The following is an 18,711-nucleotide window of genomic DNA, read 5'->3' as shown; positions in this document are numbered from 1 at the left end:
ATCCCCCAGATCACAGACCAGTAGCAGTCTGTGGCCTGTTAGGAACTGGGCTGCACAGAAGGAGGTGAGCAGTGAGCTAACGAGTGAAGCTTCATCTGTATTTACAGCTGCTCCCCATGGCTAGCATTACCGCCTGAGCTCTGTCTCCTGTCAGATCAGCAGTGTCATTAGATTCTGATAGGAGCACCAACCCTATTGTGATCTGCATGTGGAAGGGATCTAGATTGTGTGCTCCTTATGAGAATCTAATGCCTGATGATCTGTCACTGTCTCCCACCACCCGGAGATGGGATTATCTAGTCGTAGGAAAACAAGCTCAGGGCTCCAACTGATTCTACATTATGGTGAGTTGTATAACGATTTCATTATATACTATAATGTTCATAACAATAGAAATAAAGTACACAATAAATGTAATGCACTTGAATCATACTGAAACTTCCCCCCAAAAATACATGGAAACTGGTCCTTGGTGCTAAAAAAATTAGGGACCACTGCAATAGACTATTCAGTCACGGTCCAATCAAACATTCTGCAATGGTGGGCTTGCTGTACTCTGCATTGTCCAACATGGGAGCTGCTAGCCACCCACATGGGCTGTTGAGCCCTTGAAATGAGGCTGGTGAGAATGAAGAACTGAATTTTCAATTTTCTCTTAACTAATTTTTTTTTTTTTTTTTTGAGACAGAGTCTCACTCTATCCTCCAGGCTGGAGTGCAGTGGTGCAATCTCGTCTCACTGCAACCTCCATCTCCCAGGTTCAAGCAATTCTCCTGCCTCAATCTCCTGAGTAGCCAGGATTACAGGAAACCGCCATCCTGCCCGGCTAATTTTTGTATTTTTGTAGAGACGAGATTTCACCATGTTGGCCAGGCTGATCTTGAAAGCCTGACCTCAGGTGATCTGCCCAACTTGGCCTCCCAAAATGCTGGGATTACAGGTGTGCCACCATGCCCGCCCTTAATTCATTTCTAAATCACAAAATCTAAACAACAAGTGGATAGGAGCTACCATAGTGTACAAGGCATCTGTAGAATCACAGGAAATTGTCAATGACCCTGTCCTGCTTCAAGTTGACTTTTCTCCCTCATGGTGAGACTCTAGATTCTTTCCTCTTCTCTCACATTTTTTAGACTTTCAGGCTTAGACCATGAAAACAAGTTCTGTCCTTCCAAGAAAAAAACGTTCATAACAGTTACTGTATACCAGGCTGATTTCAGCGCTTTACATGTATTAATTTACAACAACTCTGAGGCAGGAGCTGTGATTATGCCCATTTAACAGATGAGAAAACTGAGGCACAAAGCAGTGCTGGAACTTCTCAAAGTCACACAGGTAGCAGGAGGCAGAGCTCGGATTTGAACTCACTTTGGGTTCAGCAACTCACAGCTCTCACCTATGACATAATATTACTTCTGTGGTCAAAACACTTAGACCTGGATTTCACAGGAATCTTGTGCTTGCCTGGCTGCTAGGGAGGTTTTCATCATCTTCCTTATCTCACAGTTCAAAACCCAGGGCCTCCAAGCTCTTGCTACGGTGGCTGTTCACTGGCAGGAGGCTTCTGAGAAGGTTCTCCTTTTCTGTCATTTTTCTTATTCGTGGTTTTTTGTCTCATTGGTGTTTATCTGCAGAACTTTGTTTACTTCTGCTCAATTCATAATCAGAGTGCTTTTCCTCCTGGCTCAATTCATAAGTGTTTGTGCAAAAAGAGGTTGGCGCAGAGCCAGGCGACTGACGACACCCGGCTCGTCTGGAAGCGGATATCAAATTGTTGTATCTCGTTCTGCCATTCACAGCTCCTGCTGTGGGGCTGGGTCATCTGCCAGCTCTCCAAGGAGCTGGCGGGAAACCGCTGCAATCAGAGCGAACCCATGGCCCGGGTGAGCCCGCCTCGGCACAGCACTCCAGCTGGCCCCCAGTGCCTTTTGGGGACACATCTGCTTTGCCAGGCAGGGCTGTGGGAGGGCCGCCTGCCTCCTGTCCATCACAGGGAAAACCTACCCTTGTCCCGCGTCCTTTCCAGGCAGGCTGTGTGGAGATTGCTGCATTCACCTTTAATATGGCTAAAATGTTTTCCTTCAATGACAGTAATGCTGCCAGAACCCATCAAGACACCCAGGAACTGATGTGCCTAGGCAGATGATGCTGGAAAGATGGGATTCCCGGCAGCCCTTGCATCTGTTGCTCACAGCCCACTAGCATCTCCACTGTCCAGCAGGTCAGGGCATGGTCTTTGTCTCTCTCTCTCTCGCTCTCTCTCTCTCTCTCTCTCACGGTCTCTCTCTCACGGTCAGGGCAGAAAGAGTGAGAGTCCATCTGGAGCAGACTCGGATTTTAAATGAGTGTCCCCGATAATTTAACATGACCGATGGCTGAGGTATTTCACCAAGTTCAGGAGTCCTAGTTCTCAGAGAGGGGCAGCCAGCCATGACTGTAAGACCTGGGCACACCGTACAAACCAGACAGCAGGTCTCACCCATCCCCAGAGAGCTCCAGAGAGTATCAAAGAGTGAAACAGCAGAGGGATGGTCTGGGTGGGGTCACCGTGGCTGGCAAGGGTCTGTGACAGCACCTTGTTAGGCTACTTCGAAGAGAAAATTTGCAGAGAGGGTGGGAGGGCAGCTCTCAGTGCAAGCTATGTCTCCTGGAAAGTAACTTCTAAACTTTGGAGGATTTGTGAGCAAGATGGGACCAACTTCTACCTAAAAGCAACTTCTACCTAAAAGAATGTTAATAGCAAGATAACTCATCCTAATGTTGGTCCAAGCTAGGTCTTTATTATGCATCATAAAGGCTCTGAGAATAACAATGTAACCTCCAAAAGGGCTGCGGGCTTTGAGGAATCTCAGGCAACTCGCTTACTTCTGCTCAGTGACTCCCCTGGAGCTCAGCAAAGCAAGGAAACACTTAGATCCAAGCTTGAGTTCTGAATTTCAAATACAGGGAGTCCATCTCTTTCTACCCAATTGTTCCCTAGATGAGTAACTAACTCCTTCCCCTTAACCGCACATACTTCCAAAGCACAAGAGCGATGGGCTGTCCACGAGCCTCCCCAAAACATATGCACCTTGTGACATAAATTCTGTCACCCAAAGAGACCAGACAAAATGCAAAACCAAAGTGGAGCCTTTCCTTGAATTATAGGTTCTAAAGAGTTTTGGACCCTCTACAAAACCCAAGAGTTAGGAACTGCCTGTAAGAAGCACCAGCTCTTGTTTTAAAGAGGCAATTTAAGAATAATAGCCATGCTGATGCCACACTACGCTAAGGGAGAATAACGAACCTTATAAACCTAGCGATTTTCCAATTGCTTTTGCTGCTGGAAACACTGATTATGCTAATTAAAGGGTAGAATAGTAAATAGCCACTCTTTTGCATCCAATTAAGTGTTCAGATTATTTCTCAGAAGTACTTGTTGAAAATAGCACTTCTGATAATCATGAGTCCCAAATAAACAGAGTCAAGTATGGTGTGGTACGTGTGTGAGTGTGTGTGTGTACACACATGTGTGTTTCTGGAGATCATTTTATGGAGATCCCCCATCCCACAGCTCCCCAAATTCCTATGAGACCAAATAAGAAAAATCACAGTTTCCTAAGACTACAGGTTTGGATATCTTTGGAAGTGGTGTGCATTGAGAACAGAGCATATGGAAACTATTTCATGTTGGCAATATCTGTGATTTAACATTGCAAACATTACAAATGAAACTGATTCTTCAGAGCCACCTAAGTCCCTCATAATGGCAACATTAGCTTCCTCTAAATAATAAATTAGCCAGTCAAACTGTGTTCTACAGCATGTTAGAAGTTTCATCCTTCTAGTCAATGTCACATTTCAAGGCAAAGTCGATTTATATGTAGGTTAAACGAAGTGCTGTCACTAAAAATTGAGAATTATGTCTAATGCCAATCAGTAATGGAATAAATAAGTATTAGAGGATTTGCATGTGAAAGCAACCATAGAAATGCTATCATCAGGAAGGAAAATGTATTACCTGCAGAGGTTACAGATAAGACGCTAGAACCCAGAAGAGAAAGAATCTCTGTAAATATTTCCATTAAGTTAATCAAGACTGGCTGGGTACGGTGGCTCATGCCTGTAATCCCAGGACTTTAGGAGGCCAAAGCGGGCGGATCACGAGGTCAGGAGTTCGAGACCAGCCTGGCCAACATGGTGAAATCCTGTCTCTATTAAAAATACAAAACATTAGCTGGGCGTGGTGGCATGCACCTGTAATCCCAGCTACCCAGGAGGCTGAGGCAGGAGAATTGTTTTAATCCAGAAGGCAGAGGCAGAGGTTGCAGCAAGCCATCACACCATTGCACTCCAGGCTGGGTGAAAGATCATGGCTCCATTTTGAAAAAAAAAAAAAAAAAGAAATAAAAAGAAATAAAGGAAGTTAATCAGGGTGAGAATAGGATGAGTTTTTCACCCACAAAAGGAAATGAGATTCATTCATTTTTTCAACATGCATTCCATCAATAGTAAACACCTGCTCTGAGCTAGGCCCGTTCTAGGTCCCAGGAAATGGGTAACCAACCAGACATGGCCCCTGATTTGGAGCTCACATTTTAGAGCAGCTAAATGGACAGTAAACAAGTAAGCAAATTAAGATCATCTTAAATTGGGGGAAGTTCTTTAGAGAAGCACTTCCATAAAGCTCAATCGCATCATACACTATGACTGCCAGGCAGTAGGGAAGGTAATATCTCACCTGCTTGTGGATAGCAGAGCTTCTGAGGCCTTGCAAAGTATTTAGTACTAAGATTTCTGTCTTAGGTCAAGTTCCCTAAAGGCAGAGCCTGAGGCAGGGATTGAGTGCATGTAATTCATTCAGGAAGAACTCTCAGGAGATAGGAGTAACGAAAACAGGATATGGCAGGGAAGGAGCTAAGTGAGATGTGGTCTTAGCTGGAGACCGGCTCCAGTCTTTTCTCACAGGGAGCTCCAGAGGATGAACTGCACCACCAAGTTATCCCAGCCTAAGGTCTTTTGTGTCCCTGGCCAAGGGCTGCAGACTCTCTTGGGGCCCCAGCAGACCGGAGGAGAAGAAGCATGGTCTGTGGTCTACTCTTTTGTGCACACCCACCCACCTCTTCCCCAGCTGACACTGCTGGAGGAGGAGAGGGAGAGATGTCATCTCCTCCTATGGCAACCTGTGAGATGGCAATGGCCCTTTTCCTATTGGGCGTAATCTGCTGCCATCTCTTGCTGTCTGCAGCCTGACACAGAAGGGTGAAGGTCACCAGGTTCCACTGACAGGGGTCTTTGTCTCAAGCAGCAACCATAGGACCACGGGTCCCTTGCAAGATTCAGCCACATTTCATGACTGTCTGCAACACACCCCATGCCTCTGATGGAAGGAACCCAGTGCCCCATGCTGCACCCATTTCTGCCAGACTAGGGTCCCTGATCTCAATTTCCCTCTGCAGTCCCCATCTCTGGGGTCTGCAGACACATTTCAGATCCCTCCTTAGTACCTCCCAGGAGGCAGAAGTCAGAGGAAATAATCCTTGTCCCAATGCACCTGACCATGCCACCTCACTGCATGCTCTTTCTCCCGCTCCAGGAAAAATCATGCTTGTTGAATACTTACCAATATGCCCACATGCATTTAGTCCCCATAACCACTTCTTGGAGCAGCATTACCATCCCCAAGTTACAGATGAGGAAACTGAGGAGAGCATTTATATAAGATGCATCTAAGTGGTGGACAAAGGATCTAACTAGGCAGTGCGGCACCAGAGCACACATTTTTGTTGTTCAGAGAGATGGGGTCTCTCTCTGTCCCTCAAATTGGAGTACAGTGGCCTGATCACAGCTCAGTGCAGCCTTGAGCTCCCAAGCTCTAGCAATCTTCCCACCTCAGCCTCCGGAGTAGCTGGGACTACAAGCATTCACCACCAACCCAGCTAATTTTTAAAAAACATTTTTCTAGAGACAGGGTCCGATCCCAAACTCCTGACTTCAAGCGATCTTCCTGCCTCAGCCTCCCAAAGTGCTGGGATTACAGTTGTGAGCCCCCGCGCCCAGCCCAGAGCAGACTTTTTTTTTTTTTTGAGATGGAGTCTCACTCTGTCACCCAGGCTGAAGTGCAGTGGCGAAATCTCGGCCCAGAGCACACTTTTAACCACCATATCATTCTGCCTCTGGGTAGGTTAGTCAAGCTCTGTAGCTGATCAGATGTCTGTAGAGAGAAAGAGACATCAGTCTCCCCTTCTTCCAAACACCCCCAAATTTTACAAGTGATTTTCTCAGATCCCTCAGCATCAGGAATGGGGATGTGCAGGGCAGCCTGTCCCCTTCCCAACAGCCCAGCAGATATCCCAAGATTACATCTCATTGGCTCTGACTAGGACATGAGCCCAAAGCTGAACCAGTTGCTGTAGCCATGGCATGCAGCATCCTCGGTCCTCTGGCCAGGCCAGTGCTACATCCCACCTCTGGATCCTCGGGTTGAGTCAATAATCTTGAACCAGGCGCGGACTGAAGCTCAAGGGGGAGTCAGAGTAATGTGACCCAGCCCACCAGGAAGTGGGTGCTGAGCAGGCAAGCATTCATCACCCACTGCACACACCAGGGAAGGCTTGTGGTGGCTTAGTCCCACCTGGAGGCAAAGAAAAGAGTGCCTGCTCCATGCCAAAATGTGATGCCCAACACTATATCTTAAAGCTAGCTGGCTTTGTAATCCCAGCTACTTGGGAGGCTGAGGCAGGAGAACCACTTGAATCCAGGAGGCGGAGGTTGCAGTGAGCCAAGATCACGCCAGTGCGCTCCAGCATGGGTGATAAGAGAGAAATTCTGTTTCCAAAAAAATAAAAATAAAAATAAAAAAAAAAAGCTAGCCTGCTTAATCCTCACAAAGATGCCATCTACATTTCAGCATTCTAGATGTAGAAACACTGAGACGCTGAGACACTGGGAGATTTTAAAACTCACCACCAGCCGGGCACGGTGTCTCATGCCTGTAATCCCAGCACTTTGAGAGGCTGAGGCAGGAGAATTACTTGAACCCAAGAGTTCAGGACCAGCCTGGGCAAATTAGTGAGACCTCACCTCTACAAATATTAAAAAAAAAAAAAAAATTAGGGCTAGGTGCGGTGGCTTACACAAGTAATCCCAGCACTTTGGGAGGCCAAGGCAAGTGGATCACTTCAGCCCAGGGATTCGAAACCAGCCTGGCCAACAGGACAAAACTCTATCTCAACTAAAAATACAAAACTTAGCTGGGCATAGTGGCACATGTCTATAATCTCAGCTACTTGGGAGGCTGAGGCACGAGAATTGCTTGAACCCAGGAGTCAGAGGTTGCAGTGAGCTGAGATTGTGCCACTGCACTCCAACCTAAGTGACAGAGTGAGACCGTGTCTCAAAAAAAAAAAAAAATTGGTGTGGTGGCACATGCCTGTTGCCCCAGCTGCTCAAGAGGCCGGGGTAGCAGGATCACTTAAGCCCCGAAGTTCAAGGGTGCAATGAGCTATGATTGTACCCCTGCACCACTACATATAAATATATATGTATACATGTATGTGTACACATACACATATATACATGTATATGTATATATGTATGTGTATATATACACATATATACATGTATGTGTATATATGTATGTACATATATACACATATATATGTACATATGTGTATATATGTGTGTGTATATATATGTGTATATATATAAAAAACACACATGCGCAAATTCACCACCACCAACTCAGAAATTACCGTCTCCTTCTATTCTAAGGAACTATTTTTCATTTTGCCATGTCTGAAGTTGGAATACACCTTACAATCACTGGAATGTCACGGTCTCATCGGCAGCATTTTTCTGCTTAGTAGCCCATAAAATAATAGCACATCTTGAAACTAACAGTGTTGTAGATGCTATGAGATCCTGGGGAAGCCCAGAATCTAACTCCACCCTCTCTGACTCCAAAGACCACATATTTCCTACACCTTTGGACAGGGGCACAGATGTAGACAACTCGAGCTTTGCTGATTGTGAGAAAGGCATGAGAAATGGCCCTGATGGAATTTTCTTCTTGTACTTGCAGGGGAACAAAGCAGCATCATTCCACTATTCCAGGGGAGGTGCTAAATACGAGGGTGAGGCTGTCAAGCGGTCCCTGGTGGAGTCCTACACTCACCCAAACAGCAACGAGACAGAGCAGAGGGAGAACATCGATACCGTCATGAACTGGTTCACCAAGAAAGACTTTTATTTTGTGACTCTGTGCTACAGAGAGCCAGATAATGTGGGACAACGATTCGGGCCAGAGGGAGAGAACAGGAAGTTGATGATTCAGCAAATCGACAAGACCATCGGGTATCTGGTGGGAGCCACTGAGAAGCACAGCCTGCAGAGCACCTCAGCGTCATCATCACATGAGACCATGGGATGACCACCGTGAAAAAGAGACCCAATGTCAAAAAGATCCCCTTGTCCAACTACGTCAAGTTCAGGGACCTGGTCAAGTTTGATATTGTGGGCTACAGTGGCTTTGGGATGCCCCTGCCCAAGTTGGGGCAAGAGGAAGCCCTTTACCAGGCACTGAAGAATGCGCACCCTCACCTCCACGTCTACAAGAAGGAGGAGTTTCCAGAACACTTCCATCTCGCTAAACATGACCGGGTTCTGCCAATCGTGATGTATGCCAACTCTGGTTACAGTATCAATGGGGTAAGTTCATTCTAAAATGAATAAAGTCACTTTGGATCTAGGAGACAACCATTAGGGAAGGGTGGTTCTGCAAAAATCAAACATAAGTGCACAGCCGGGCACGGTAGCTCACGCCTATAATCCTAGCACTTTGGGAGGCTGTGGCAAGTGTATCACCTGAGGTCAGGAGTTTGAGACCAGCCTGGCCAACATGGTGACATCCCAGCTCTGCTAATAATACAAAAATTAGCCGGGCGTGGTGGCGTGCATCTGTAGTTCCAGCTGCTCTGGAGGCTGAGGGAGGAGAATCGCTTGAACCTGGGAGGCAGAGGTTGCAGTGAGCCAAGATCATGCTACTGCACTCCAGTCTGGGCAACAGAGTGAGACCCTGTCTCAAAAAAATATAATATAATATAATATAATATAATATAATATAATATAATATAATATAGTATAGTATAGTATAGTATAATATAATATAATATAATGTAATGTAATGTAATGCGATATAATATAATATAATACAACATAATAAAACAAAACAAAACAAAACAAAACAAAATAAGTGCACACACTACGAGTTGTAGCCCACAGGGTCCTACATGTTCCCCATCCCCCGCCCAACCAATGCTGCCCCAAGTTACTGTTATACAAAATTAATGATCAATTCAACTTGATAAGGCTGATTTAAAAATAAAAATAAGGCTGGCCATGGTGGTTCACACCTGTAATCTCAGTGTTTTGGGAGGCCAAGACAGGAGGATTGATTAAGGCCATGAGTTCAAGACCAGCGCGAGCAACAAAGGGAGATGCCATCTCTACAAAAAACTAACAAATAAATAGCCAGACATGGCGATGCATGCCTGTAGTCCCAGCTACTCAGGAGGCTGAGGTGGCAGGATTTCTTGAGCCCAGGAGGTCAAGCCTGCACTAAGCTGTGATTGCACTACTGCACTCCAGCTGGAGCAACAGAGCAAGATCCCGTCTCTAAAAAATAAATAAACAAATAATAAAAAATAAACACCAACTTCATTATTCAAAACTGTGCACAGCGCTTCACTAAACATTGAACAGCAGTTCTTTCATTTCTGTCTTCCCAACAACCCTATAAAATAGATGCTCTTAGTTCCGCCATTTTAAAGAAGAAATCAAAACCCAGAGAGAAGTGACTTGAGATGAAAAATGTAAGGTTGGGCTGGGTGCAGTGGCTCACACCTGTAATCCCAGCACTTTAGGAGGCTAACATAGGTACATTGCTTGAGCCCAGGAGTTTGAGACCAGCCTAGGCCACACAGTGAAACACCATCTCTACAAAAAATGCAAAAAATGTAGCTGGGCATAGTGGCACGTGCCTGTGGTCCCAGCAACTAAGAGGCTGAGGTGGGAGAACTGCTCGAGCCCGGGGGTGTTGAGTCTGCAGTGAGCCATGATCACGCCACTGTGAGATAGGAGGCAGGACTTGACTCCACAGGCAGGGCTTGGACACCAGACCAAATTGAGGACTACCTAAAACAGGGCTGGGGCAGAAGAAGCTTTCCATCAGACGTGCCCACCAGTGTGCCATGTGAGTTTACTATTGCTAAGGCAACACCAGGGAGTTACTGCCCCTTTCCATGGCAATGACCCAATGACTCAAAAGTTACTACCCATTTTCTAGAAATTCCTGCATAAACTGCCCTTTAATCTGCATGCAATTAAAAGTGAGTATAAATGTGATTGCAAACTCTCTGCCGCTACTCTCTGCCTCCAGGGTAGCCCTGCCCTACAGGAGCAGTCACAGGACTGTAATGCTGCCTCTTCAATAAGCTGTTTTCTTCTAAACCTCCGGCTTGCCCTTGAATTCTTTCCTGGGTAAAGACAAGAACCCTCACGTGCTATTGAGAGGTGACAGCATGCTAGCAGCCCTCGAGCTCACTCTCGGCGCCTCCTCTGCCTCGGCTCCCACTTCGGTGGCACTTGAGGAGCCCTTCAGTGCACCGCTGCACTGTGGGAGCCCCTTCCTGGGCTGGCGGAGGTTGGAGCCGGCTCCCTCAGCTTGCGGGGAGGTGTAGAGGGAGAGGCGCGGTCAGGAACCTGGACTGGGCACGGCGCTTGCGGGCCAGTGCGAGTTCCGGGTGGGTAGGGGCTCACTGGGCTCTGCACTCGGAGTGGCTCGCCGGCCCCGCTGGACCCGCGCAGTGAGAGGCTTAGCACCTGGGCCAGCAGCTGCTTTGTTCAATTTCTCACTGGGCCTTAGCTGCTTCCCTGCAGGGCAGGGCTCGGGACATGCAGCCCGCCATGCCTGAGCCTCCACCCAACTCCCCGTGGGCTCCTGCGTGACCTGAGCCTCCCCGATGAGTACCGAGCCTCCCCGAGGGGCACCGCCCCCTGCTCCAGGGCACCCAGTCCCTTCGACCACGCAAGGGCTGAGGAGTGCCAGCACAGGGCACGGAACTGGCAGGCAGCTCACCTGTGGCCCCCGTGTGGGACCCACTTGCTGAAGCCAGCTGGGCTCCTGAGTCTGGTGGAGACTTTGAGAACCTTTATGTCTAGCTAAGGGATTGTAAATACACAAATCGGCACTCTGTATCTAGCTCAAAGTTTGTAAACACACCAATCAGCACCCTGTGTCTAGCTCAGGGTTTGTGAATGCACCAGTCCACACTCTGTATCTAGCTAATCTAATAGGGACTTGGTGAACTTTTGTGTCTAGCTCAGGGATTGTAAATGTGCCAATCAGCACCCTGTCAAAACAGACCAATCAGCTCTCTGTAAAATGGACCAATCAGCAGGATGTGGGTGGGGCCAGAGAAGGGAGTAAGAGCAGGCTGCCCCAGCCAGCAGTGGCAACCCACTGGGGTCCGTTTCCACACTGTGGAAGCTTTGTTCTTTTGCTCTTTGCAATAAATCTTGCTGCTGCTCATTCTTTGGGTCCACACTGCCTTTATGAGCTGTAACACTCACTTCGAAGGTCTGCAGCTTCACTCCTGAAGCCAGCGAGACTATGAACCCACCGGGAGGAACAAACAACTCCAGACGTGCCGCCTTAAGAGCTGTAACACTCACCTTGAAGGTCTGCAGCTTCACTCCGGAAGCCAGCGAGACCAACCAGAAGGAAGAAACTCTGAACACATCCGAGCATCGGAAGGAACAAACTCTGGACACGCCGCCTTTAAGAACTGTGACACTTACCGCGAGGGTCCGCGACTTCATTCTTGAAGTCAGTGAGACCAAGAACCCACCAGTTATGGACACACTATGCTCCACTTCGGGGCTCCCCTGCCCTGCGTCAACTGCACTCTGGCCTGGGTGGCAGAGAGAGAGACCCTATCTTTAAAAAAAGAAAGAATGTAAGGTTAAGTGCTGCCCCCAACCCTGAGTGGCTGATCATTATACAGAGTACACGAAGATCACCAAAAATGGTACCACAGAGGCCCCCTGCCGCTGGTTCTCGTTTGCCCATATCAAAAAATATGGAAGCCTGTTCATACAAAGACACAAACAGATGCTCGTAGCAAAACTATTCATAATTGTCAAAAGGTGGCAACAACGCAAATGCCCATCAACAACAGATGAATAAGCAAACAAGTACAGTCTACCCGTGTGATGGAACATTAATCAGCCAAAATATGGAATGAAGGGCTGATTCATGCTACAACCTGGATACACCTTGAAACCATTAGGCTAAGTGAGAGAAGGCAGACAAATATTAGATGATTATATTATATATATATATTATATATTATATATACATTATATATAATATATAATATATATAATATATAATATATATATGATATATTATATATATAATATATAATATATATAATATATAATATATATATGCCCGGAATATGAAAATCCAAAGAAACAGAAAGTAGATTAATGGTTGCCAGGAGCCAGGGGTGGGGATAATCAGGGGGAAATAAACGGTGACTGCTAATGAATACAGGGTTTCCTCTGGGGTAATTAAAATTTCTAAAATTGATGGTGATGATGGCTGCAGAACTCTGTGAATATATTAAAAACCACTGAATTATACACTTTATTTATTTATTTAGAGACAGGGTCTGGCTCTGTTGCCCAGGCTGGAGTGCAGTGGTGCAATCTCAACTCACTGCACCCTCCACCTCCCAGGCTCAAACCATCCTCCCACTTCAGCCTCCTGAGTAGCTGGGACTACAGACACACACCACCATGCCCAGCTAATTTTTTTGTATTTTTGGTCGAGACAGGGTTTTGCCATGTTGCTCGGGCTCGTCTCAAACTCTTGGGTTCAAGCGATCCTCCCACCTCAGCCTCCCAAAGTGCTGGGATTACAATTGTGAGCCGCCATGCCCGGCCAAATGATACACTTTAAATGGGCAAATTGTGTGGTATGTGAATTATCTTTCAATAAAGCTGTTATTAAAAAGCAGCTTTAAGGGCCAGGTGTAAGGGCCATGCCAGTAATCCCAGAACTTTGAGAGGCCAAGGCAGGAGGATCACTTGAGCCCAGGAGTTCAAGATCAGCCTAGACAACATGGCAAAACCTGGTCTCTACAAAAAATTTAAAAATTAGGCTTGGCGTGGTGGCTGACGCCTGTAATCCCAGCACTTTGGGAGGCTGAGGTAGGTGGATCTCTTGAGGTCAGGAGTTCAAGACCAGGCTGGCCAACATGGTGAAACCCTGTCGCTACTAAAAATGTTTTTTAAAAATTAGCCAGGCATGGTGGTGGGTGCCGAGGCTGAGGCAGAAGAATCGCTTGAACCCGAGAGGTGGAGGTTGCAGTGAGCCGAGATTACGCCACTGCACTCCAACCTGCTGGGCGACAGAGCGAAACTCCATTTCAAAAAAAAAAAAATAAATAAAAATTAAAAATTAGCCAGCGGTGGTGGCTCGTGTTTGTAGTCCAAGCTACTCAGGAGGTTAAAGTGGGAGGATTGTTGAGCCCAGGAGGTTGAGGCTGCAGCGAGCCAAGATTGTGTCACTGCACTCTGGCCTCAGCAACAGAACAAGACCGTGTTTCACAATTTTAAAAACAATTAAAAAACGAGCCTAAAGAAAACACAAAAACCAATGCTAACTGTGAGACATAAATGAGGTTGTCTATTTTTTGTTAACTACCAACTAACAATTCATGGCAGAAAGAAAGTTTAAATGATGCTATAGCCGGGCGCTGTGGCTCACGCCAGTAATCCCAGCACTTTGGGAGGCTGAGGCGAGTGGATCACCTGAAGTCAGGAGTTTGAGACCAGCCCGGTCAACATGGTGAAACCCCGTCTCTACTAAAAGTACAAAAATTAGCCAGGTGTGGTGGCGGGTGCCTATAATCCCAGCTACTCGGGAGACTGAGACAGGAGAATTGCTTGAACCCCGGGCGGTCGGAGGTTGCCGTGAGCCAAGATCGCGCCATTGCACTCCAGCCTGGGCGACAGAGCGAAACACCGTCTCAAAAAAAAAATAATAATAATTAAATAAATGATGCTATAAACCTCATGTGAGGGAAGACTGTCCCAGGTACAGTTTGAAGAACCCTTGCTGTGAATAGGAGCCAAATGCGATCATTATGTTTGCTACTTGCTTCATGTCAGCTTGTTGCAACTCCAGAGTGTAACAGGTATGAGAAAACTCATGGGGTTACTGTTTAATGTTGGTGGAAATATTCACATTAAAATACAACAGTTTATCACCTAAGGTATATTTTATCCCTCAAGTGGCCCAGAACACTGTGATTATTGCACACCAACCGCACGCCCGTAGCTAAGGCCTTGCCAAGGAGAAATTCCACAATCACCTGGCCTATTTGTAAACCTGGTTTATGACGTTTTGTAACAGGATATCTTGACAGTAGCATGAGGACATTTAACGAGACAAGAATATTCCCCACTGGCCAACCAGATGGTTTCAGGGAACAGGATGCTGTGCTCAGTTTAATCTTCTGCTGAACTGTCCATTAGGCAGAAAATCCTTTGGGTCAATGCCTCTCACTGAATCCACTTCTCAGATTCCTGTCCACCTGCCTGCTTTGCAGTGCAGAGTAAAGTGGGCCTTCCTTGACTCTCTTCAGGGACCAATGTGCTTGAGGCCATCATGAGGACATTCATTTTTTTTTTTTTTCTCTTGAGAGAGTCTCGCTCTGTCGCCCAGGCTGGAATGCTGTGATGTGATCTCAGCTCCACACTGCAACCTCTGCCTCCCAAGTTCAAGTGATTCTCCTGCCTCAGCCTCCTGAGTAGCTGGGACTACAGGCTCGCATCACGAGGCCCAGCTAATTTTTCTATTTTTTGTAGAGACAGGGTTTCACCATGTTGGCCATGCTGGTGTCGAACTCCTGACTTCAAGTGATCCACCTGCCTCAGCCTCCCAAAGTGCTGGTATTACAGGTGTGAGCCAACGTGCCTGGCAGAGAGCTTTCATTCTTGATGGACTGCTCCATAGCGTCAGAGACAGTCGGACTGGTTTCTTCAACCAGAGCGGAGCAGACAGGCAATTTCTGTATCCACCAGGACAAATATTAGACCAACTCTTCAATGTACAGAGAGCATCACATTTCTTAGATGCTAGAATATCTGTTGCTCTAAAATATAAATAAATAGTATTGTAGCCAGCCACAGTGGCTCACACCTATAATTCCAGAGCTTTGTGGGGCTGAGGCAGGAGGTTCATTTGAGGTCAAGTGTTCGAGACCAGCCTGGCCAACATAGCAAGACACCCCCCCCCCACCGCCACCTGCCATCTCTGCAAAAATTAAAATAATTAGCTGGGCATAGCAGTGTGGGCCTGTAGTCCCAACTACTTGGGAAGCTGATGTAGGTGGATTGCTTAAGACCAGGAATTTGAGGCTGCAGTGGGCTATGACTGCATCACTGTACTCCAGCTAGACCTTGTCTCAAAAAAAAAAAAAAAAAGTGTTGCAACTGACATTACTTTATCATTTGAAAAGAGGGACAGACAAGAAAGGTATTTGGCATTTACCAAGCAATTACCCAGAATCCTCATCCCATCCTACACCCACCCTTCCCCTAAAAATATATGTATATGTTTTTATACCATAAAAAATACATCTATTTGGCCCTGGAACCAGATTGCTTGGGTTCAATTACCTGAACTAGCATTAGCTCCTGATGACTCTGTGAAGAAAAGCTCTGTAACTCAGTTTCCCCAGCTGTAAAATGGGGAATGGCGCCTTTACTGGGCTGCCATGAGGGTAAAGGAGGTAACATATATTTATAAAGCATTCAGAATAATTCATGATACATAGTAAGCCCTATATATTTGAGCTTATTATTGCTGTCAGTACGATTATCATCATCCTGCTGTTTCCAATGAGTACGCTTTCTCCATTCTCTTTCTTAAAGACCTTTAAATCCTTTGTATTCTCTCCACCACCTCAGAGAGCAGTGTCCTTGTAGTTTAAATTTTCAAAGACTTCATGGATCCAATAAGCATGACATTAACTAAGGGACAGTTTTCTTTCAGTGGATTGGAATCTAAAATGGCTTTTTTATTGTTATTATTGCCCAGGCTGGTCTCGAACTCCTGACTTCAAGTGATCCCCCCACCTCACCCTCCCAAAGTGTGCTGAGATTACAGGCATGAGCCACCATGCCCGGCCCTCATTCTCTTCTTTTATAAGGACACCAGTCACTGCATCTGCCCCCTCACCAGCAGCCCCCAATCCAGGATGACTCATCGTTACTTGATTACATTTAGAAAGACCACATTTCCAAATAAGGTCACATTCCTGGGTACTGAGGATTAAGATTTCCAATTTTTTCCCTGACTCAATTTTTTTTTGAGTCAGGGCCTCACCCTGTCACCCAGGCAGGAGTACAGTTATGTGATTATAGCTCACTGCAGTCTCAAACTCTTGGGCTCAAGGGATCCCCTGACCTCAGCCTTCCAAGTGGCTGAGACTACAGGCTCATACCACCATGCACAACTATTTTTTTTGTTTTTTTGTTCTTTTTTTGGACAGGTTAGGTGTCACTCTGTTGACCAGGCTGGTCTGACCTCAAGCGATTCTCTTGTCTTGGCCTCCCAAGGCAGTGGGATTATAGGTGTTATCCCATGCCTGACCCTCTTTCTACATCAAAATCATTGTATCATTAGGCTGAGCTGCCCATATTCCTTATTCTGCCCATCCCTGACCAATCTCCTCCTTTAACATAACTTCCATCTCGATATCATGGGGCCTGCTGGGCACTGCAAACAGCCTAAGGAAAGTGGAAATTTTACTTAACCTTAAATTCTATTACAAAGTCCATATTGAGCTTAATTTATATTTGAACTATAGAAATGTTCTGTAAGTTGAAACATGACCTATAAAGGTCTCTACACCCTGAAGCAACGTTTTAGAAAGAAATCAACTGGTCCTTTTCTGCAGAAACCATTAACCATAGGAGAGATAAAGGAAAAACTTCAATGTAATGATTGAACTTCCATGCCCATAGCTTAACTTCTAAAAGGCAACTATTCCATACTGTTAAACTGCCTTAGGTTGTTGATACTGTTATTAAAGAGACCCTCAAAGCCAGAAGTTGAATCTGGACTGTAGTTCTTGCAAGTACACGCACACTCTTGCAACTGAAACCACTCAGATTGTCCTAATGCTGCTACCCATAGCAACACCACCTGGAAATTTACGTTTGTTTTTAAGCATCAGTCGTAATCTTCACTTGCTCCTGAACACACCGCACCTGTGAGAGCCACGTGACATTAAAAAAATCCCTTCAGTGAGGCCGGGCATGGTGGCTCACACCTGTAATCCCAGCCCTTTGGGAGGCCAAGGCAGGTGGATCATGATGTCAAGAGATTGAGACCATCCTGGCCAACATGGTAAAACCCTGTCTCTACAAAAAAATACAAAAATTAGCTCGGTGTGGTGACGCGTGCCTGTAGTCCCAGCTACTCGAGAGGCTGAGGCAGCAGAATCGCTTGAGCCCGGGAGGCAGAGGTTGCCATGAGCTGAAATCGTGCTACTGCACTCCAGCCTGGCAACAGAGGGAGACTGTCTGAAACAAAAAAATTCCTTCAGTGCCTTGATCCTTCCAGATTCAGATCCAAGAGAGATGACATTTGTCCATCACCAGACACTGCACACCAAGATAAAGATTTCTTCTGGCCAGGCGCGGTGGGTCACGCCTGTAATCCCAGCACTTTGGGAGGCAGAGGCGGGTGGATCACCTGAGGTCAGGAATTTGAGACCAGCCTGGCCAAGGTGTTCAAACCCTGTCTCTACTAAAAACACAAAAGTGGCCCGGCAGGGTGGCTCACGCCTGTAATCCCAGCTACTCGGGAGGCTGAGGCAGGAGAATCGCTGGAACCTGGGAGGTGGAGGTTGCAGTGAGCCGAGATCGCACCATTGCACTCCAGCCTGGGCAACTAGAGAGCAAAACTCCGTCTCCAGAAAAAAAGAAAAAAAGATTTCTTCTGTGTGCATGGCTCAGATCTGTGGTCCGCTAGCGTCCTTCCTCAATCTGCTTCCAATGTGTGGACTCAGGAAAGACTGAACCAACCTAGATTTGTTAATATTTTAGTATAACATAATACAGTGTTACTTACTATGACATTGACCGTATATGCCCTTTTGCTCCTTGGAGGAAAGACAATTAATAGCTATTATGTGAGTTAATAAAATAAGCCCAGGATTTATGAATATAACTAACCTGTTCCCATTGGTTTTCCTTGTCTCCTGCAGGCAGAGAGCTGATCAAAACAGCAAAAGCAAAGCAGTGCCCCTGGCCCAGTTCTGAAGCCAATCTTCCTTAATCACCCAGACCCATCCCTGGTTAGGACTTGCTGTGGATTCTCATGTGACTCCATCTCAGGATACAGGGACTGAGAGGGTGTATGCAACATCTCAGAGCCAGAAACCGTTGATTCTGTCTAAAAACACAGCAATAACCACATCCCATCCTCTTGATTTAAATGAAAGTGTTTGGAGGAATAAAAGATGAACCTTTTTTTTCTTTGTCAGATCTTGCGCTCATTTGGTTCTGGTGTGGAACAACAGCTATAAGAGAATAAGTGTATTCAATCATAGTTAATTCCCCTCTCTTATTCTCATAGCTGAGCAGGGC

At 46.3% G+C, this 18,711-nt stretch overlaps 1 protein-coding gene across 1 annotated transcript; it reads left to right on the top strand.

The window, feature by feature from the left end:
- The first annotated feature begins 1,931 nt into the window (after positions 1-1,931).
- On the top strand, positions 1,932-18,408 carry LOC134759064 (ectonucleotide pyrophosphatase/phosphodiesterase family member 7-like). The gene is made up of 3 exons (XM_063709066.1): positions 1,932-2,221; positions 8,063-8,688; positions 18,330-18,408. The coding sequence occupies exons 2-3, from the start codon at positions 8,407-8,409 to the stop codon at positions 18,339-18,341; spliced, it is 294 nt and encodes a 97-aa protein (XP_063565136.1). The 5' UTR covers positions 1,932-2,221; positions 8,063-8,406; the 3' UTR covers positions 18,342-18,408.
- Positions 18,409-18,711: the final 303 nt, after the last annotated feature.

This window comes from Gorilla gorilla, chromosome 7 (genome assembly GCF_029281585.2).
Source record: "Gorilla gorilla gorilla isolate KB3781 chromosome 7, NHGRI_mGorGor1-v2.1_pri, whole genome shotgun sequence".
NCBI lineage: Eukaryota > Metazoa > Chordata > Mammalia > Primates > Hominidae > Gorilla > Gorilla gorilla.
This window is presented reverse-complemented; position numbering and strand designations above follow the sequence as displayed.

Bases quoted from the DNA above. Each gene is read 5' to 3' on its own strand.
- LOC134759064 (XM_063709066.1), top strand. From the start codon at position 8,407: ATGACCACCGTGAAAAAGAGACCCAATGTCAAAAAGATCCCCTTGTCC.